At 54.2% G+C, this 20,791-nt stretch overlaps 2 protein-coding genes across 4 annotated transcripts in view; one reads left to right on the top strand and one right to left on the bottom strand.

Annotated features, from left to right (window-relative positions):
• Window positions 1-5,768, top strand: part of Lims2 (LIM zinc finger domain containing 2) — a 36,686-nt gene extending 30,918 nt beyond the window's left edge. For all 3 annotated transcript variants that reach the window (XM_075969067.1, XM_075969066.1, XM_075969064.1), the window contains exons 5-10: window positions 995-1,144; window positions 2,058-2,208; window positions 3,276-3,368; window positions 4,122-4,170; window positions 4,384-4,459; window positions 4,970-5,768. In XM_075969067.1, coding sequence (XP_075825182.1) covers window positions 995-1,144; window positions 2,058-2,208; window positions 3,276-3,368; window positions 4,122-4,170; window positions 4,384-4,459; window positions 4,970-5,117 — 667 coding nt within the window. In that variant the 3' untranslated portion in view covers window positions 5,118-5,768. The remainder of the gene's footprint in view (window positions 1-994; window positions 1,145-2,057; window positions 2,209-3,275; window positions 3,369-4,121; window positions 4,171-4,383; window positions 4,460-4,969) is intronic.
• Window positions 5,769-6,366: 598 nt separating this feature from the next.
• Window positions 6,367-20,791, bottom strand: part of Myo7b (myosin VIIB) — a 74,979-nt gene continuing 60,554 nt past the window's right edge. Inside the window, exons 30-47 of the mRNA XM_075969063.1 lie at window positions 20,234-20,401; window positions 19,037-19,154; window positions 18,819-18,945; window positions 17,636-17,799; window positions 16,557-16,738; window positions 15,796-15,926; window positions 15,491-15,648; window positions 14,881-15,034; window positions 14,255-14,410; window positions 13,186-13,291; window positions 11,745-11,858; window positions 11,377-11,464; window positions 9,959-10,062; window positions 9,331-9,516; window positions 8,985-9,101; window positions 7,240-7,323; window positions 6,999-7,118; window positions 6,367-6,627 (exon numbers count right to left, since the gene is read on the bottom strand). Of these exons, the coding sequence (XP_075825178.1) occupies window positions 6,526-6,627; window positions 6,999-7,118; window positions 7,240-7,323; window positions 8,985-9,101; window positions 9,331-9,516; window positions 9,959-10,062; window positions 11,377-11,464; window positions 11,745-11,858; window positions 13,186-13,291; window positions 14,255-14,410; window positions 14,881-15,034; window positions 15,491-15,648; window positions 15,796-15,926; window positions 16,557-16,738; window positions 17,636-17,799; window positions 18,819-18,945; window positions 19,037-19,154; window positions 20,234-20,401 (2,379 nt within the window). The 3' untranslated portion in view covers window positions 6,367-6,525. The remainder of the gene's footprint in view (window positions 6,628-6,998; window positions 7,119-7,239; window positions 7,324-8,984; window positions 9,102-9,330; window positions 9,517-9,958; window positions 10,063-11,376; window positions 11,465-11,744; window positions 11,859-13,185; window positions 13,292-14,254; window positions 14,411-14,880; window positions 15,035-15,490; window positions 15,649-15,795; window positions 15,927-16,556; window positions 16,739-17,635; window positions 17,800-18,818; window positions 18,946-19,036; window positions 19,155-20,233; window positions 20,402-20,791) is intronic.

Genomic DNA, 20,791 nt, shown 5'->3' with positions numbered 1-20,791 from the left:
AGGTCCCAGCAGGATTGTCGCTGCAGTGACAACTGGGGAATGGGGACCAAGGGGCACTGGATGGAGTTTCTGTGCATCTTTGCCTGGGGAGCTGAATCAAAAATTCTTTGCACACACAATGACGAGGAAACAGAACTTTTGTTGATTTCCTCCTCTGTTAAGACCACAGCTGTTGCTCAGAGCAAGGAGCAGAATCAGAAATGACTGAAGTCCTCACAAAAAAGACTCTGTGATGACAGAGGCTGGGGTTCAGGAGCCTCCCCGTGACACAGCTTTACTTGTCTCTGGGGACAGAAAGCGCTTGTGAGCACTAGGGCCCCTCTTCATCCGGCAGACTCCAAAGGAAGGGGCGAATGAGCCCTGCATGGATTCGGTCACCCCGCCACACACTGTGGCATTCTAAGACTTACATTCACTGTCGCTTGTGCTAAAAGACATGCGAAAAGTAAAACATCTCAGCAAACGACAGCTAAATGTCCCTTCTGTGTTATACGATGTCCTAGGCCTAAGCTAGGAAAAGTAAAACATCTCAGCAAACGACAGCTAAATGTCCCTTCTGTGTTATACGATGTCCTAGGCCTAAGCTAGGAAAAGTAAAACATCTCAGCAAACGACAGCTAAATGTCCCTTCTGTATTATACGATGTCCTAGGCCTAAGCTCAGAAAGCCTTGGAGAAGAAGCAAACACAGGCATTCTAGTGTATGTGTACGGTTTCCCGGATTTGGGTGTTGGGGTTCAAACTTGGGTCGTTAGGTTTGGAGACAAGTGCCTTTACCTGCCCCAGTCTTTTGCAGGGTGGGGGAAAGTATCCCTTTCAGAATCCTTGTGGCAGGAAACCTTTCTCAAACTTGGACTCATTTACTTTGAATTACCCAGCTGCCACTGAGGCCACAAGCCGGGCTCTAGACTTCCTTTTCTGGGTGCTGGCCAGACAGTTCTGGCAAGAGCTACCTCTTGGATTCTTCTCCATCACACTGTTCTCACCTCCTACAGGCACCTCTGCCGGCCTTGCCACAGCCGCGAGAAGGCCAAGGGCCTGGGAAAATTCATCTGCCAACGGTGTCACCTAGCCATTGACGAACAGCCCCTCATGTTCAAGAATGATCCCTACCACCCGGACCACTTCAGCTGTTCCCACTGCGGGTAGGTGCCCAGTCCTGGTCCTGTGTATGACAAAGGTGATCCTGGCTGTCACAGGATGGGGCTGCTGGGATTCCCACCCAGTACAGAGGTAAACAAGGTAGGTAGCCTACGGCACAGGCTGCAGGGTAAAGTTGGGATGAGGCGGAAAGTCCCTCTCTCTGAGCTCTCTGTCCAGGAGCCCTTGTGATTTGAGGGGGGCAGTATAAGGGGCAGCCTCCGGATCTCAGGACTCTGGCTGAGCTGTAACAGAGAGGAAAGAATGGAGTGTGTAAAGTTGGTACTGGTGTTGAAGAGGGGAGAAAGAGGAGAGAAAAGCTGACAACCTCCTACGGTTCCTTAGTTTCCCTTCCGTGCTTGCCCTTAGAGGGGAACAAGAAGAAAAAGACCTTTCTCTGTTGGGAGCAGTGAGACCCCAGATCCTGAATTTCTTGTAATCCCCTGATCTGAGTGCCTACAGCTGCTCTGAGCACGAGACCTTCAGGAGTTCCTGATGGCAGGAGAGTGGTTTCTGGTGGGTTTGGCTGGGGCGTGGCTATCTCTATATAATCTGCCCCTGAACACAATAAAGGGGGCATTCTTGGGGAATTCAAGGATGACCCGTGTCGCTGTCTCTCTGTCTGTATTTTAACCTCCAGCTCCCTTGCCCGAAGCTCGTGAACTGGGTAATAGCACACCGAGCGCTTGCCCTTAGAAGGGAGCAAGAAGAAAAAGACCTTTCTCTAAGAAGCTAGCTGGACAGGACACAGGATCTTTCTGCAGGCCTGGGCGGGGTGCACACAGGAAGGCTCCAGAAATCAGAACAAGCTGGCTCAGCCAGAGCAAGGGCCTCAGGCACAGTACCCTAGACCGGCAGTTGCAGTGGCCCTACAGAAGGTGAGGGCTGCCCCTGAGGTTGCTCTGTGTTGTCTTCTAGGAAGGAGCTGACCTCCGATGCCCGTGAGCTGAAGGGGGAGCTCTACTGCTTGCCTTGCCATGACAAGATGGGCGTCCCCATCTGTGGGGCCTGCCGCCGGCCAATCGAGGGCCGTGTGGTCAACGCGCTGGGCAAGCAGTGGCACGTGGAGGTGAGGCTGTGAGGAATCCGTAAGTGGGACACAGATTCGTATTAAGAAACAGCATGGTTAACAGTCTGTCAGAACCTCATCCCAGGCCACGCATGGGCTGATTCCCTGTGAGAACTGTTCTTGAGAGCAACCTCTCCTTATTCTGGCCATGAGCTTCACGGGAGCCAGGAGACCAGAGCCCATGGACTGTGGTCAGACAGTAACACTCCCCTTACCTCTTACCTAGAGGCAGGAGCAAACATCAGGCACAGTCTGCCCAGAGCAACTTGTGGGGCTGTGGACCACAGGACCTGTTGGGTGCACAGCCCCACACAGATATGGGATTGGTGGGCTCCGGAGTCAGCTCTTGCCCTTTCCCTGAGCGCTGCCACATTCGTATGGATATGCCTGGAAAGAATGCTTGCTCCTCCAGTGGCCTGGCCATCTCTACATCCATAAGCAGTGCCTGGGTGGTCTACTAGTCCTTGGGTGGCTATGGAATGTGCTGCCCAGTCTCTGGGGGTTTGTGTGTCCTCACAGGCTCAAAAGATAATAGGTGGTTCTTAGACTATCTTGAGCATGTGTGTGTGTGTGTGTGTGTGTGTGTCAGGGTGTGTGGGAGACGCAGGAGGCACCTACTAATATCAGGGCAGCGCCACCTATGTGGGCTCATGATCTATTTGCTAAGCAGGATCCCAGTGACAAAGGATATCACTGTGATATAATCAAGGACGAGGAGGAGGGCTGGCAGTGTAGCTGAGCTGGTAGGATGTTTGCATTATGTACACAAAGACCCGAGTTCAGTCCTCAGGACTGCATCAAGGCAGGCCTGGTGGAGCATGCCCGTAATCCTACCACTTGGGAGGCTCAGAAGTTCAGTACCATCCTTGACTACACGGTGAGTTTGAAAACGTCCTGGGCTACGTGAGATCCTGCCCTGAGCAAAGTAAACACAGAAGGGTCAGCTGGCTCTACAGTGTTCACACTGGTGTCTGTTCTGCCCGCTGTGAGCCTCATCCCCTTTCCCTGTCTTCTGGGGCTCCTGGGGGCAGCCCCGATGCTGCCCAGCCTCTCCCTCTTTCCTTTAGCACTTTGTCTGTGCCAAGTGTGAGAAGCCGTTCCTGGGGCACCGGCACTATGAGAAGAAGGGCCTAGCCTACTGTGAGACCCACTATAACCAGGTATGGCCTGGAACAGATACTGACAAGACACAGGGCTAGAGGGTGGTCAGGGGGCCTCAGGACATAGGACTGGAGGGTGGTCAGGGGCCTCAGAATACAGTGCTGGAGAGAGGTAGGGGGCCTCGGGACCCAGGGCTGGAGGGTTGTCAGAGGCCTTAGAACACAGGGCTGGAGGGCAGTGAGGAGCCTCAGACATTGAGAGAGCAGGGCTGGGACTGTGTTCCCATGTCTCTGTGTCCAGAAGTGGGACATGGGTGACCTGTTGGAGAAGGTCCTGGAAAGGCTACAGGCTCTGCTGTGCCCTGTCTCGGGGGAACAGTGTGTTCTTACAGGCTGAAAAGCATACCAAGATGCTTCCTAGGGTCTCTGGGCTTGTGGGGTCCCCTCTTATGTGGGTGGGCGTGCTATAGGCACCTGAGAGTCCATTGTATATGCTAGAAGCCAGGCCTGTGTGCTCAGGCCCTGGGCCCCGGCTTAGTCTTGAAGCCCGTGTGTAAGAGATGTTCACATCGTGGCTTCTTTGGATAGAATACCATTGTGGCCCCAGAGGCTGATGGGATGAGGTCTCATCCTGGCCCTCATCCTTGCTGGAGGACTTCAGTAGGATGTTTCAGTGGGGAGCAATGGGAGTTTTGGGGAACAATGTCTCAACCTGTGGCCCTTCCGGGGAGTGCTTCTCGTGGCCTGGGTGTGCTCGGAAAGGACTTGGGTTGTTACCCTGTGGGAAGCACTGATGGCTTGCTTTGTCCACAGCTCTTTGGGGATGTCTGCTACAACTGCAGTCATGTGATTGAGGGTGACGGTAAGGCCTCTGTTCCCCAAACTCCTCCCTCCCTTGTTTTGTTCCTGGTGGGGTGGTGAGAGGTGAGAGGGGTTGGGAGTTGGGAATGGTGGGGGTCGGGGTAGGTGGAGGAGAGGTTGTCCTACAGCTACAGGTCCACCTGGCTCTAGTTTGCACGGCTGGGCCTGCAGCTGGTTTGGGTGGGGCCTGCTAATCCCACATCTGGCCTCACAGTGGTGTCAGCCCTCAGCAAAGCCTGGTGTGTGCACTGCTTCTCCTGTTCCACCTGCAACATGAAGCTCACTCTGAAGTGAGTAAGGGAAGGGGGGGGGGGCGCTTTGCAGCCCTGACTTTCCTGGACTCCAGCCACAGGAAAGCCCAGGGCATGTGTGAGGCAAGAGCAGGCCAGGCAGTTGAGGTAGCCCAGGGACCCCAGAGAATGATCAAGGGGGAGGGCATTCAGGCTCAGGGAAGAATATATGCAAGGCAAGCTGCCAGGTGGCTGCTCTCTCATGAAGCCTACAAGGGTAGGGGGTGACTGGAACTATGAGATGAGGTGGGGCTCAAGCTTCCAAGAGCAGCAGAGAGCCATAGAGGGTTCTGGAGAGAAGCCTGCAAGAGGGGAGAGAGACTGGAAGATCTTCTCCTCTTCCCCAGTGCCCTTTGGCCAACATCTTACCCTAGAACCTGGTCTGCCAGCTGTGACAGGCTGGAGTGGGCGGGCAGAGGGAGCAGCTGAGGGAGACTTGCTCCTCTGCCTCTGGGCTACTGTCTGGAGTCAGGGTTGGGAGGGCCTAGACTGCTGGGCTTCTGTCTGCAGGAACAAGTTTGTGGAATTCGACATGAAGCCTGTGTGTAAGAGGTGCTATGAAAGGTTCCCCCTGGAGCTGAAGAAGAGGCTGAAGAAGCTGTCTGACATGACCTCACGCAAGGCCCAGCCCAAGTCTGTGGACGTCAACTCAGTCTAAAGATCCTCGGCCTCCCTTTGCCTGCCTGCAGACCCTTTGCCCTCTCCTCCCTGCCCCACTTCCTGCTAGCCACCTCCCACTTCTGCTCCATCCCAGGCCCCTCCTCCTCGTATGTCACCTTTTCTGTTCCCAGTCTACCTTGGGCTACATGGTACTCTCTTCTGCGCTGAGACCTGGCCCAGCCTCACAGGCATTTCCTCCTGTGCCCACAACCTCTGGGGATAGGGGCAAACTGGGGCCAGGATCATCTGCCATTTGCTTGGCTCACAGATCCCAGCCTGACACTTGTCCTTTCCACTCTCCTGGGAGAGTTTCAATCTTAGAGAGGTCTTTGGGCTTTGTTGGGAAGCTGTCCCAGCTCCAGGGCTAGCACCATGCAGATGGAGGCTTCCGGGCTCGAGGGGCATCAGTATTTCAGCCACAGTAAGCCCCTGTGCTTACACCGCATCACAAACCCAGCCACTTCTGGGATGAACCAGCTGGAGGCTGAGATTCCCATCACCTTCACTGCACAGGAGACTCTGCAGAAAGCCTCTTAGCTGCCCACCAAGGCTGAGGTCCCACTTCCCAGCAGGACACACGGCCCCAGCCAGCTCCGACCTGCAAGTGGTCACATACTTGCACAATGAAGGCTGATTCTCACAGTGGAAAGCACCTGTGTGGTTTGTGGAAGGGATGGAGGAGGGTGGGGCTGTGGAGCTACTTCCTGCTGAGAATGGTCAACACTCAGTGACACCCCCAGATGGGCAGACCAGAGAGTTTCAGGTTTCCCAGGTTCGCTGCCACCAAAATTTATAGACAAAACCAGTCAGGACCCCTCAGGCCTAGGTGGCAGTGGCCATGTTGGCTCATCGGTAAGCGTATGGTGATGGCGGGTTATCTCTCAGAGCCTATCAATTGGACAGGTCTCCAAAACCCTCCTTACTGCTGCTGACATGTATTTTCCACCAGGCCAGCCAGGAGCACAGCAGCCATCCTGGTGCAGAGAGCCCAGGAAGCAGGGTCCCCAGGGACACCCTCTCTCCAGACAGAGAACAAGAGAAGAGAGAGGTGGCAGAGGGAGGGGAGGGAGGAGGAGAAAGGGCATGAAGTCATTCCTAGAGAGTATGGTTGTTATCCGGCTTTGGGGAAAGTCACAGTGCCCTTTGCTTCTTCTGGATGAGACCCTCAGGTGGGTAGAGAGCTCCCCAGACTGGAGGCTGCCCACCTGGCACCTGCCCTTCCCCTCAGAGACTCACACTCCTTCCTGGTGGGTGAATTTTTATTGTGAATTCAGGGAAGTTACTCATCACCTGCCAGAAGGCTTGAGACCTTCATTGGCCTCTGCAGTGAACACCAGGAGGGGTGGTCTGGTGTGTGGTGAAGGGGATGAAAGCCTGGCATGAAAACTGTGTGCAGATGGGACCCGTCAGGGGTTAGCCGGGGCTGGGACCCTGGAGCCCCGCTGTTTGTTCACTGTGTTCATAAGCTGCTGGACGTACGAGGTCAGTAGGTCATCCATCTTGTAGCCCTAGACAGGAAAGGGTGGGGTCAGAGGCTGCGGGTGCAGGGAGAGTTCTGGGGCGACATGGTAGAACAGAAGGAAAGGAGGAACACAAGCTCCCCCACTTTGGGCTTCACTACTGCTTGCTCTAGTGGACCTGAGTCCCACCCTCTCCCCAGAATGGCCTGGCATGGCCCAGAGTTAGCATAGAGTTCTTGGACACTGCTGCCTGCTAGCCTTCAGAATGCATCTAACCTCCCTGCAGGCCTTGGCTGGCTTAGCCTGCTCCTGGACAAGCAGTTTCTCATGGCAAACAACTTCCACGTGGAAGGGACTAATCAGAACACACCAGCATCTCTGGGTGCTGCACAGGGGTGGGAGGTGGGGCCTGTGCTCACCAGAGAGGTCTCACACAGCAAACGGCTGCCCTGGCCCAGGCTCCCCAGCGCCATGTGGAAGTAAGTACTGCCACTGCTCCAGCTGGAGAGCTTGGTGAAGGAGTAGGTGTTCAGTAGTTCCTGGGGACAGAGAGGCAATTGGCAGGAGGCTAGGCCGCTGGGGAGGGCCAGGCAGGAAAGCAGGCATCCCACCTCAGACTGGAAGATGGCTGTGCTGCCTACACAGCCCCCGAAGCCCTACCTTGGTCTTGGGATGGATGAGTAGCAACCCATGTCTGTTGATGGCAATGAGGAGAATGTCTGGGTAGGAAGGATCAGAGGTTTGCTGCAGAGGGAGAGACACCATGATCATAGTCAAACCTAGGGGGTCAGAGGACCAGGTTCTATTTGTATGTGTGTTCGTGTCTATATAGGGGGGCAGCATGTGTGCATATGTGTGTGGTATGTGGAGGTCAGAGGTCAGTCTTGGGTGTCGTTCCTCAGGAGACAACCACCCTTGTTTTCTTAACATATATTTAATTTGTGAATGTCTGCATATGGCACATGTGTGATGAACATATTTATCTGTGTATGACTGCACATGGCACGCATGTGATGAGCATATTATTTGTTTATGTCCTCACATGGTACGTGTGTGATGAACATATTTATCTGTGTATGTCTGCATATGTCACGTGTGTGAACATATTTATCTGTATGTCTGCACATGGCACGTGTGTGAACATATTTATCTGTGTATGTCTGCAGATGGCACATGTGTGGTGAACATATTTACCCATGTATGCCTGCGTATGTCACGTGTGTGAACATATTTATCTGTGTATGTCTGCATATGTCACGTGTGTGAACATATTTATCTATGTATGTCTGCACATGGCACATGTGTGGTGAACATATTTATCTGTGTATGTCTGCATATGTCACGTGTGTGAACATATTTATCTATGTATGTCTGCACATGGCACATGTGTGGTGAACATATTTATCCATGTATGCCTGCGTATGTCACGTGTGTGAACATATTTATCTGTGTATGTCTGCTCATGGCACATGTGTGGTGAACATATTTATCCATGTATGTCTGCATATGTCACGTGTGTGAACATATTTATCCATGTATGTCTGCATATGCCACGTGTGTGAATATATTTATCTGTGTATGTCTGCATATGGCACATGTGTGGTGAACATGTTTATCCATGTATGTCTGCATATGTCACGTGTGTGAACATATTTATCTGTGTATGTCTGCACATGGCACATGTGTGGTGAACATATTTATCCATGTATGCCTGCGTATGTCACGTGTGTGAACATATTTATCCATGTATGTCTGCTCATGGCACATGTGTGGTGAACATATTTATCCATGTATGTCTGCATATGCCACGTGTGTGAATATATTTATCTGTGTATGTCTGCATATGGCACATGGTGGTGAACATGTTTATCCATGTATGTCTGCATATGTCACGTGTGTGAACATATTTATCTGTGTATGTCTGCACATGGCACGTGTGTGAGCGGAGGTCAGTGGACAGTTGCTGAAATCAATGCCCTCTTTCTACCATGAGGGTCCTAGGGATTGAACTCAGGTCATCAGACCTGGGTGACAAGAGTTTTAACCCACTGAGCCATCTCACTGGCTGTATGCATGTAAGTATATGTGTATGTGAATATTGTATATATCTATGTTTGTATGTGTGTCTTTTGAGACAAGGTCTCTCACAGTCCTGGAGCTCAGCAAACAGGCTAGGTCGGCCGGCCAGTGAATCTCCATCTCCCCAGCACTAGGATTACTAGCAGACAGCATGGCCAGCTTTGTTGTTGTGTTTCAACATGAGTTCTGAGGATCAAGCTGAGGCTTCTCACCCCCCGGGTGGCCATGTTTTAAATGCTTGCTCGGGCTACAGTCAGACAGACACTGAGGGGTCAGCTGAAAGGGGCCTGTGCGGGGCAAGGGACGGGGCGTGGCTTAACACCTACCTTCACCTCAAAGAAGGCGGACCCAAAGGTAGGCCAGCGGTAGATCCTCTTCAGGAACTCCACCTTGGCCTCTGCCACTGTCTTGTTTTTGTGTTTGTCACATTCCAGAAGGAGGTTCTGATGGAAAAGAAGGCCAGTGAGGACCTGGGCAGGCTGCCCTGCCCTCCATACAGGGCATGGGCACCCAGGGGCTCTGAGACTCGAGTCAGAGCCATGCCCGCCTATCTGAAAGTCAGTGTGGGGGAGGGCCTCAGAAGTACTAAGGATGGGGCAGGGAAGGCCAGATGCAGGCAGCCCATGCCCCAAGCCAACCAGCCTGCCCGTCCACTCAGATCCCATTAAAGACCTTTTTCCATTCCTCTGAGGACATCAGGCGTGTGAGGTTCTGAGGCACCAGTTCTTTCAGGATCTTTGAGACACTAGCCAGTTGAGACCGGTCACTGCCAAACTGGACTCTATAGATGAGGCCCGCTAGGTGGATGGCGTCTTCCCTGGAGCACTTGTGAAACCCTCGCAGGTACTTGGGTAGCTCCTAAGTGGCAGACATGCTAGGCCTTAGATTCCAGGAGCCTGGAGTGGGGATCTTAACCTCCACATTCGCTGAGCAGGCAAAGACTGAAGGCCTCGGCGAAGAGTTTCTGGCCAGCGGAGAGACCTAAGTGAGGGCTCCCTGGCATTGTGCTGGGGTGGACATGGGCTCTGTCCACCTGATGTTGTCCCTCCAAGCTGCAAGTGGGCGCATCGAGTTCAGCCTTCTGTGTGCTCTTCTCCCCCGGCTCACACTGTAGACCTTGTCCCCAGTACTGCTGTGCTCTGTTGTCCCCAGAACCCTCAGGGGCTTGGCCTGCTCACTTCATTGCAAGTGCCTGGAGCAGGGAGTCCCACTCTGACCCCCTCGTCTCCCAGTCTCAGGACAGGTTTGGGATAGGATGCCAATGGCTCTTGTGACTCCAAGAGCCCCTCCCGATGGGTACCTGGTGGTAGTGGAGAATGGTGTCTGCATTCACGTCCTTCCCCGGGGTCACATTGAGCCACAGTTTCCGCATGAAAAACACCTGGTAGGGAAGTGTGGAGGCCCCTAGAAGAGGGGCGTCAGTCGGCACCAAGCCTATTCCAGTAGGCGCCAAAGACTCAATCCTGAAGGAAACACTCCCCGCCATCACGTGACTCCTGCTGCTTTCTGGCCTGGAAAGTCTGTGTCCCTCCTCCTCCCTGGCTCCTGATTCGTCTTCATCAAGTAGTGTAGGAGCTGCCTCCAGAAATGTCCCTGGACACCCTGCCACCCCTACCCCTGCAGGAAGTTAACCCTGGACACCCTGCCACCCCTACCCCTGCAGGAAGTTAACCCTGGACACCCTGCCACCCCTACCCCCCTGCAGGAAGTTAACCCTGGACACCCTGCCACCCTACCCCCTGCAGGAAGTTAACCCTGGACACCCTGCCACCCCTACCCCTGCAGGAAGTTAACCCTGGACACCCTGCCACCCCTACCCCTGCAGGAAGTTAACCCTGGACACCCTGCCACCCCTACCCCTGCAGGAAGTTAACCCTGGACACCCTGCCACCCCTACCCCTGCAGGAAGTTAACCCTGGACACCCTGCCACCCCTACCCCCCTGCAGGAAGTTAACCCTGGACACCCTGCCACCCCTACCCCCCCTGCAGGAAGTTAACCCTGGACACCCTGCCACCCCTACCCCCCTGCAGGAAGTTAACCCTGGACACCCTGCCACCCCTACCCCCCTGCAGGAAGTTAACCCTGGACACCCTGCCACCCCTACCCCCTGCAGGAAGTTAACCCTGGACACCCTGCCACCCCTACCCCTGCAGGAAGTTAACCCTGGACACCCTGCCACCCCTACCCCCTGCAGGAAGTTAACCCTGGACACCCTGCCACCCCTACCCCCTGCAGGAAGTTAACCCTGGACACCCTGCCACCCCTACCCCTGCAGGAAGTTAACCCTGGACACCCTGCCACCCCTACCCCTGCAGGAAGTTAACCCTGGACACCCTGCCACCCCTACCCCCCTGCAGGAAGTTAACCCTGGACACCCTGCCACCCCTACCCCCCTGCAGGAAGTTAACCCTGGACACCCTGCCACCCCTACCCCCTGCAGGAAGTTAACCCTGGACACCCTGCCACCCCTACCCCTGCAGGAAGTTAACCCTGGACACCCTGCCATCCCTACCCCCTGCAGGAAGTTAACCCTGGACACCCTGCCACCCCTACCCCTGCAGGAAGTTAACCCTGGACACCCTGCCACCCCTACCCCTGCAGGAAGTTAACCGTTTGCATGTCTAGGGGACATGGGGGTGAGTGAAACTAGATGGAGGGGTCTGAACTATACCAGTGATCCAGCAAGCAGCCGCCCCTCCACAGAGATGCCTCTCACCTTCTTTCTGGGGCCTGTTCTTCTTCACCCAGTCAGAAACCTGCCTCAGGCTGTCAAAAAAGAAGTCTCCTTCCTTCAGACTGATGACCTTAGGGAAGAGACAGAGGCAGGTATGATAGCTTCCGGGAGATCCGGTAGCGCTGGATCCAGAAACTCTAGGTTTTGGCTGGGTAGGTGGGGGCTCCCTGGGGTTGGCCAGCAGAGGGTGTGACTGCAAGGCTCTACCACCCTTCATCCCAATAGCCGACTGCTGTGCGCAGCAGCCATGCCTAGCACAGTGTTCTGGGCGGGCTGAGGTCTGCTGGTCACGGGAGGCCTCCTCAGGCAAGAGGATTTTGCTCTGCTCCTTGGCCTACCAAGTTGCTCACCTTGTCTGTGATCTTGATGAAGAGACTGCAGCCATCCCAGGAGGCCAGCTGCAGCCTTGTGGCGATGCTCTCACAGAGGTCTCGCACCCGGCTACTGCTGCCCACGTCCATTGTCTGCACAGAGAGAGAGCAGGTGAGGCCCAGGTCCCGGCTTCAGCAAGAAGACTTCTTAAGCCTCTGTTCTGGGATATGTGCTCCTCTACGTGTGTGTATGCACGTGTGTGTGTGTGTGTGTGTGCTAAATCCATGTTCATGAGTATGTGCATTTGTGTGCACATGTCTGTGAAGGCCAGGGGTGAACCTCAAGTGTGTCTGTCCTTCCTTCCTTCCTTCCTTCCTTCCTTCCTTCCTTCCTTCCTTCCTTCCTTCCTTCCTTCCTTCCTTTTGAGACAGAGTTTCTCTGTGTAGCCCGGCTTTCCTAGAACTCACTCTGTAGACCAGGCTAGCCTTGCACTAGAATTCTCCTGCCTCTGTCTCTCACGTGTACCACCACACCTTTAAAGACTCTCAAGTCACTCAAGTGTCTTTCTTAATTGCTTTCCACACCTTTTTTTAAGGCAGGGTCTCTCACTGGATGTGGAATTCATCCATTTGGCTAGGGTGACTGGCCAATAAACTCCAGGAATCTCTAACTCCCCAGAGCTATAAAGCCCAGCTTTAACTTAAGTTCTGGGGGTCTGAACTAGAGTCCCCCTGTTTGTGTGACAAGAATTTTAATGACTGAACAAGCCATCACCCTGCACCCACTTTTGCCATCTATAAGCCTTGGGCTGGCCATGTTCTGTCTGGAGAAGGACAGGTCTCAGAGTCATCCACATATCGCACTTCTTGGTCACAACTCCTACTGTCCTGGGTCCAGGCCAGACTCAGGAGGTCTGGCCCTTTGAACCTGCATTACAACCCTGTAGCCATACTGTGGGAGCTTTCATTACAGGAACTTAACAGAGGCTCATGTGGTACAGGCAGAGTGTGAGGGTGGACCTGGTCACATTCTACTTTGATGTTTCTTTACTACAGCTGGGGCTCAGTGGTCACCTATCACCTACCTGTCCCTTCTGCCTCCTCAAGCCTCCAGGGCAGGTTCTGGACCAAAAGCCCATGGCTATTGCTCACCACAGATGCCTCCAGGGGCCCGCAAGCTCCAGGAGTCCGCCTTGCTGCCAGTCCTCTGGCCTCCTTGACCTGGAATCTGAACTCATACCTTTGGAATAGTTCCCTCGTCTAATCTCACTGGTAGTTGTGGCTTCTTAGCTCAGTGCGCTGCTCCCCCTGCTGGCTTGGAGTATGGAAGCAGGCATGATATGACCCAGACGGGGGTAGGAGCATTGTGGGTGAGAGAGTCCATTTGGAACCCAGAATATGGATCCATTTACATGAGCAAGTTGTGTCCTGCAACCTTCTGCAGCCCGAGACTCGCTAACGACAAAGGCTGGGCACTTACCTTATTTGTGTCATTGGGGAGGTACACCTCATGGCGTAGTTTGGAGACATTCTGCTCAGCAGCCTTCACCTCTACGTGATGTGGGGGCTGCTTTCGAGGTCCCATCCTGAGGAGGACAGAGGGTACCGTCATGCCACTCCTTTTATTCCTGTACCCATCCCAACTGCCAACCTCAATTGAGGCATTTAGCCTGGTGCTGAAAACAAGAACTCTCAATGACCAGTGCAGGGGGACAGGTGGGTTCCTGTCCCTTCCTAGGGTTTTTCTCTGCCTGGTGAACTCTGGATGCGACCCTGGGATAAAGACAAGCCCAGTCCCACCTACCTTCAAGAAGGCCGGGGACACACGGGCTCCCTAGCAACACTAGAGACCACTGGCTATAGCACTACGGATAGGAGCGCTCCTGTGTTCACAGGGCAAGAGTGGGGACTCCAGCATGGCCCTTTAAAGGGTGCCATTTCCTCTACAACTGCAGTTATGTGTGACCACTCACGCTTTCAACCCACAGTCACCATGGTCAAGGCCAAGATAAAGAAGGCAGGAGACTCTAAGGGTTAGGGAAGACATGGACATGCTGAGCTCATGTTTGAAATGAAGCATGGGCCTAGAAAGGTTGAGTCTGTCTCCAAGACATATCCATGGTGAGAGGAAGAGAATAACCTTTATGGAGCACTTACTAAGAACCTGCATAATATACCAAGCACACTGGTCCTCTAGGGTTAATGGGGATTGACAGGGCTCCAAAGGAAGACCCTCTTGGTGACAGTAGGGAGGAAGGAGATGGTACCAGGGTTAAGAGAGACAGGCCTCTGACCTCAGCCACCTTGGGCTGATGGGCCACCAGTTGACTCTTCAAATTCTGAGTGGGCAGATGTGGGAAAGGGGAGCCATGGGTAAGGTGGCTATTGATTTTGATAGATGCATCTCTGACCACCTAGGCCTCCCTGGGACCCCCTGGGCCTTCTGTCTTTTCCTCTGCCTGGTCCCACGACGTCACACAGAGCCATGTCTCTCTATATCCCCCTGAGGCCCAGGGTTGGTGCTCTAGGGTGTGAGGCAGCAGGCTTACCTCAGAACCCTGTGGAGCCTGCGACTGCAGTCAGGAGCCAGAGGTTTCTTCTTCCGGGAGTCTATGAACTTCTGAGCGTGAGGTAGCAGCGTTTTACCTGGCGGGAAGAGGCCTGTGCAGAGCCATAGCAGCTGCCAGGCTCGCTCTTCACTGTACCTGTGGGGAAGCTCCCGTCAGAGGCAGGGCTCTAGACTGTGCCCAGGCCAACCAGACACTTGTAAAGCAGAGATGGATCACTTGGGTGTGGGAGCTTGGATGGGAAGCGGAGACAGGGACACAGCACACACCGAGGCTACATTAGCCAGCCTACAATCCAGCTGTCCAGTGCAACCGGGCATTTTCATGTCCTGATGACATGCTACTATCCATTTCATGGAAATGGGTTCAGGGAGGTCACAGCCTGCCCAGGTCACATTGAAGCAGGATGGCAGTGGGCAGGGTGTAGGGCATGAAGCAGGACTGTCCGTCCTCCGCCAGCCATCCTGGGACACTAGTAGACCACACAGGGCCCTAGGCTTCCCGTGCTGCTTTGGCTGCTGGGTGTGGATCCAGACATATGTGTGGCTGTTTGCTCCTAGCAGAAGCCTACTCCAGGGCCTAGGACAGGAGGCTACACCTTGGCAGACCTGACTGAGTTGTGGGTCAGTTGCTTCAGGATCTGGCAGTAGAGCTCATCCTGAAGAGCCGGCTCCTGCAGGGCTAAGGAGAACATCTGGTCTGTGAGCTCCAGGCTGTTCCATGACTGCCGGGAAGGGTAGTCGCCTGTGTACTTGAGAATGGGTGTGACTGTGAAGGAGAACAGTACCCAGGCAGCCTCAGGCTGGACCTCCACCAGAGCCTTAACCATGGCACAGTGCTGCCCAGGGGCCCAGGCTGAACCCTGAACCAAGCCCCTCGCTGACCCCGTGAACCATGCTCACACTGACCCCTGAACTAAATCCCAAATTGACCTCTGGACCAATGTCCACTCTAAATCCTGATCCAGGCTCACACTGACCCCCTGAATCAAGCCCCTCACTGGCCCTTGACCCAGGCTCATGCTGGACCCTAAACTGGGCTCCGCCTCATGTGGACATTTTCTCCAGGCCCTTTACTGAGCCTCAGACATCCTTGCAGGAAGCTGAGTATTGACTCTGCAAGGTGCTTTCTCACAGGTAGCTGTGAGCCTGGCGTGGGCCCCAGGTGGGTAAGCCCGCAGGCTTGCCTGCAGCTAGGGTAGGCTGGTGGGAAGGATATCAAGGAAGATCTGACAGGCGGGATCCCGAAGTTTGGCTTTGTCGTGGACACATTTGAGCAGTGGCTGGCGCAGCGGCTCTGGGGAGTAGGCCCACAGGTGGCCTCGGTTGCGGGCCATAGGCATGGTGGACCTGCTGATGGTCTCCTTGTCTGGGGCCCTGCCAGAGACAGAATTATCGTGAGGGTCTGTGCCAAGGCTTTCTCTGCCCATCTGGACTTTCACAGCGGCTGCTGCCTTCCCCTCCTGGTACCCACGACTGACCAGCCACCCCATTCTGGCAGTTCTTGGCGGGGAAAGGGGGCACCTGAAGAACTGGTAGGAAAACTCCTCCAGGGTGTAGGGTGACTCCGTGGACTGCTCCTCCAGTAGTGGTTCTGCAGCCCGCACCTCCTGGGCAGCCAGCTTCCGCTTCTCTGGTGACATGGCCAGCAACTTCTGCAGGGGCAGCCTCGTGGTTACCCAGGGGCCACTGCCTGCCAGGTTCTTCCCTCAGGCTTCTCCTGAGTTAGCTGCCTCAGTGAGTTGGCAGAGGTCAGAACACGGCGGCGACAGGCCTTCGCCGACTCTGTTCCTTTTCTTTAGCTAGATTAGCATCTATAGCTACGGAGACTGTCCTACCCTGTTCTCAGGGTGACTACTATGGGTCTCACAACCCCAGGACATCTCTGCTCCAGGATTTAGGAGCTGCTGTGGACAGCAACCTTGAGCTACAGGCCTGTCTCCGACTTTCCAAAGGACAGCTCTTGGGGCTGGCTGGCACACATGGGTACTCTTGAGGTGGGTGATAATGTGGAACCCTGGGATGAGGAAGGTTGAGTTTGTTCCCAAGACATTTCCATGGTGAGTGAGGGGAAGAGAATGACCTTCACCAACTCCTACTAAGTGCCTGCATAAGCATGTCAGCTTCACCATCACTCTGGGGTTAATGGGGATGGGCAGAGCTGTTCTAAAGCCCATGTGGGGCTTCTGGATTCCTAAAGGAAGATGGTGAGTGAGGTCCCAGGCTAAGCATTCCAGGACCCTGCTCACAGTGTCCCATCTAATCAGAGACTGCGTATGACATACCAGCAGCTGGGCTGAGGGCTTGGTGAGCGAGGGGATGATGTAGAGGCAGGCCACGGGCACCAGCCCTGTCTTGCCTGTTCTGTCATTCTGCCCTGGGATCCAGTTCTCCGAGGCCGATAGTCCCTGTCTCTTGGTCAGGATCAATAAGTCCCCTTTCTTGAACGGCAGAAGGGTAGCGTCATCTGTAGATCCCCGCCATATAGAGAGACAAGAATGTCACATTTGCTGAGGGCTCTTCCAAGTCCCCAGAACACATTGGCATTTCATAGATGGTATCCTTTGGCATATGGAGAAACTGAGGCACAGGACCATGGGTCCAAGGCTACTCTGAGAGGATGGTGCAGAAATGTCTGTCACCTGAGTGCCCTGGGTGGACAAGGCATGGGAATTCCCACTGCAACCTCAGCCTCATAGACTGCTGGGGCCTGGTTAGGAGCCAGGTGGGGGCTGGGCAGGAGGTAGCGTGCACAGCTGGGGTTCATGTATCTGGCCAGAGTGCTTTATGACCTGACCTCTGAGCCCGTGTGCAGATCTGTAGGCCTCTGATGATATTTCCTAGGTGGCCAGGAGTGAGGACTAACGGGGTTTTCAGGACAATCCTCTCTGGCCTGACGCTCCTCACAGAGTTTAAGGCTCCTACGGAGCCTTTTCATCTGGTTTTTGATCAGTTTGCCTGCAAATGTAATCACTATCTGTGGCTGAGGTCTGGAGCCTGACGCTGGTCTATAGGTTCCAGCCCAGCTCTTGTTGGAGTAAGGGCTTTCAGGGTAGCTGCGTGGTGCTGGGTGAATTATCCCCTCTCTGAGCCTTTGGTCTGGTGTCTGTAGAATGGGATAATGGGATGGTTGTAGGGATGGTGTGTAAGTCCCTCTAGGGATGAGTTAACCTTGCTAATAACTGGAAGCATTGATGGCCTTGGGATATATGTGTAAGATGTCTTCCTTTACCTCCTTCAGACGGAGAGCTTGCTGACCCCAGAATATGGATGCTTGCATCTCTAAGCCCTGCTTTGGGTCTTGTGGATATGAGAAAGCCACCCTTACCATGAGCTGCCACCCCGTCCCTTTCCCAGTGGGCACCTGTGGCCTTTCTGTCCTGCAGGGCCATGGCGAACACAGACCTCTCCTTCAATCCTCCCAGGAACAAGGCCACTAACTCTGCAATGGGCACGCTGCTGGGGGAGACGAACTCATACTCTTCATGCAGTGTGGACAGGAGCAGTCGCTGGCCACCTGGGGCCTCCCTGAGGGCACAAAGCAAGCAGTGTGACCTGGAGTCTGCCCTACTCTCTCTTTATTCGGCCCCAAGCAGCCTTTGAGGTCACAATTCTACTGCTACTTTTGGGGAAACAAGGGAGTCCTCCAGGGTCCTCGAAAGAGCTTGGTCTGAATCCAAATGGGTCCAAGTCCCCTTAGGTGATAGACAAGTGGCCAGCAGATGTTTGGGCCTGAGGGAGTAGGGTGCACTATTCCCCCGCATGTATGGTAGATAGTGAGGAACATCACCCAGAATGCTATAGGCTTACCCTGGACCGTGGGACAGTTACCCATCTGGTGTGCCTCAGTTTACTTCTCTACAGAATGGGTGAAATAGTTAATACTGATTGTGGCCTTGTTAGCATCTAGACCACCTATGTGACAAACCTCTGGGTATATCTGATAGGGTTTCTAGATTAACTGATATGGGAAGACCCACCCTAAGTGTGGGTGCAGCATTTCATAGGCTCAGATCCCAGAATGAATGGAAAATGAGCTGACCAGCATCCTTCCTCTCTCTCTCTCTGCGTCCTGACTGCGGACACAATGGGACCAGCTGCTCGCCTTGCCTGCCATGATGGACCGGACCCTCAAACTGTAGTCAGAACAAACTTACTTCCTTAAGTTGCTTATGCTAGGTAGCTTTGCATGGCAAGAAGACAATTCACTAATACAGCAAGGGATGCTATGAGGATGTCGATTGTCCAGGAAAGTGCTGGGCAGTTGACCCCAGGGAGCAGTGGTACCTGGTGCAGGCCACCCATTGAGACTGATCAAGGACCTGTAGTGGAGCCGGAGGAGGACTTCCCAGACTTCTTGGAAGAATCCCTAGGAGTTGGAACCCTAAAAGTGGGGGTGTGCCTACATGCTATGGTTGCTATCCTTGTCTGGCTACTGCATCCTGGTTCCTGAGGACAGCAAGTTCCCTCTCTCCATATCTGTCTTTGAGTTCCACATACACCTAAACCAAGGCCTCAGGTTGTGAAGTAACAGACTTGAGGCTTACCTGTTGGCAACCAGACTCATGACCTCTGCGAAGGACAACTCCAGCAGTGTCCTCTCCTTCTGGTCCAGAAAGCACACCCCCTTCCAGTTAATGGCCAAAATCAGCTGTGTCTTGGGAAGGCTGGGGCCTGGTCAGAAGGTGACCCAGGGTGAAGGCCATGCTGGCCACCAGGGGCAGCCCCCTATCCTCCCCAATACCACCACACCAGATGCTCTTACCGGAGAGTGTGGTGACTTCATATAGCCGGGAGAAGAGCAGGGGCCACAGCAAACGGGCAGCCTCCACTGTCTGCTCTTTCACCGCCAGTGGTTTGGCTTTGGTCTGGGTATACGGGGCCTATATGGAGCGGAAAACCCCAGACACCACCTCCATCACCCCGCCATATGGAAGGGCAAAGGACTTCCATTGTTGGTCCTTGCCTTCCATCAGGTGGACACAAGGTCTCTTGTTGCTCACTGTGGCATGTGCCTGTCTAGCTGCCTCCCAGTGTTCTGGAGAGTGACTCTCCTGTCCTTGCCTCCCATCTCCCGGTAGGTGTGCACTGGGATTGCACACGCTTGTGCTACTTCCTTCAGCTTTTCATGGGTTGGGAAATCTGAGCTCAGGTTGTCAGCCTTGCACAGCAAGCTCTTTATCCACCGAGCCATCCCCATACCCCCTCCTCCTTTTACACGCTGTTTCGTCACAGCAATAGGAGATGACAAGCATAGGCTCACTGTTGCCAACGCATCCCTATGAGGACTGTCTTGCTGTGTGTCCCTGGATCCTGGGTGCCTCACTCTGGCTTTCTTCATATTTGAGAACCTCTTGCAGAGGTGTCTGCTTCTTTCTTCCTTCTAGTTCCCTTCTTTATCTGGCTTGTCTTTTCCTTTCCTAACATGCTCCACCGTGCTGTGTCTGTGATGGACCAAACATCATTTCTTGTTTCTACTTTGAAACATCCATGCACTGACTTTAAACATTTTCAGGGCCACATCATATATGAAGGGTGCATTGGCCATTTGTCACATATACCAAACACTTAAGATGTCTGTCTACACACTGACCTAAGATTTCCCATGTGCCCAGTGAGGGAACATTGAGAGGCTTGGGGGTGAGAAAGAAGGGAAGTAATGATGAGCCTAGGCCAGGGTCACAGAATTGTCAGCATCCAGCAGCTGTGGAATCTCTGGCCCTGAAGACAGAGCCAGCTAGGTGCTGCTGGGCAGACAAACCTGAGACTGAGAGGGAGGAGGGCAGCAGGTGACAGGAACCTGTAGTGAGCTGTTGAGCTAGAGGAGACATTTGTCCCTTGAGTCAGGGTTGTTTGTTAAAGCTTCCCAAACCTTGACACGTCATGGGGGAAGGGACCAATCCCTCTCAAACTGCCTCAAAGAAAGGCTCAGGGCCAGAGTGCCCGGCCTGCCACAGCTGACCTTGGCATGGGCAGCCGTGACGATGCTAGCCCACTTCTCTGGAGACTTGGTCCGGTACAGCTTGGCGGGAATGCAGCTGGGTAGCAGCTCCTGAACAGCGCCGCTCTTCACCGTGGCCCCAAGCCGCACGTAGCAGTGGCGGGCCAGCAGCTCCACCAGTTCCTCCTCCTGTGTGCCAGCAACAGCGGGAGTATGAGAGGCGTAAGGGCCTGCTCCTGACTCAGCGCCGTGGGTCTTAACAGCCCCTCAGATGAGGTAGGAAGCAGGAGCAGCCACCTATCCTAACTCCTCCCCAGCACTGCAGCTCTGAGTGGTTGTAGTCCTCCATGCCAAGACAGCACAGTGGCCGTCCTCTCAGGCAGATCTCTGGGATGGCTGTGGCTGCTGGGACCACCGTGTTTGCACCTGCTGCCACAGCTCCACAGTGCACCCCATTGATAGAGCTCTTGGCATTTTATACATTCCAGATGTGGACCCAAGGCTCCCCTTCTCCCTTCCTCTCTCTCCCCTCCTTTTTCTCCTCCTTCTCTTCTGCATTTTCTTCCTCCTCGTCCCCTC

This window comes from Microtus pennsylvanicus, chromosome 4 (genome assembly GCF_037038515.1).
Source record: "Microtus pennsylvanicus isolate mMicPen1 chromosome 4, mMicPen1.hap1, whole genome shotgun sequence".
Taxonomy (NCBI): Eukaryota; Metazoa; Chordata; class Mammalia; order Rodentia; family Cricetidae; genus Microtus; species Microtus pennsylvanicus.
The sequence above is the reverse complement of the archived record's forward strand: the minus strand, read 5'-3'. Positions and strand labels throughout refer to the sequence as shown.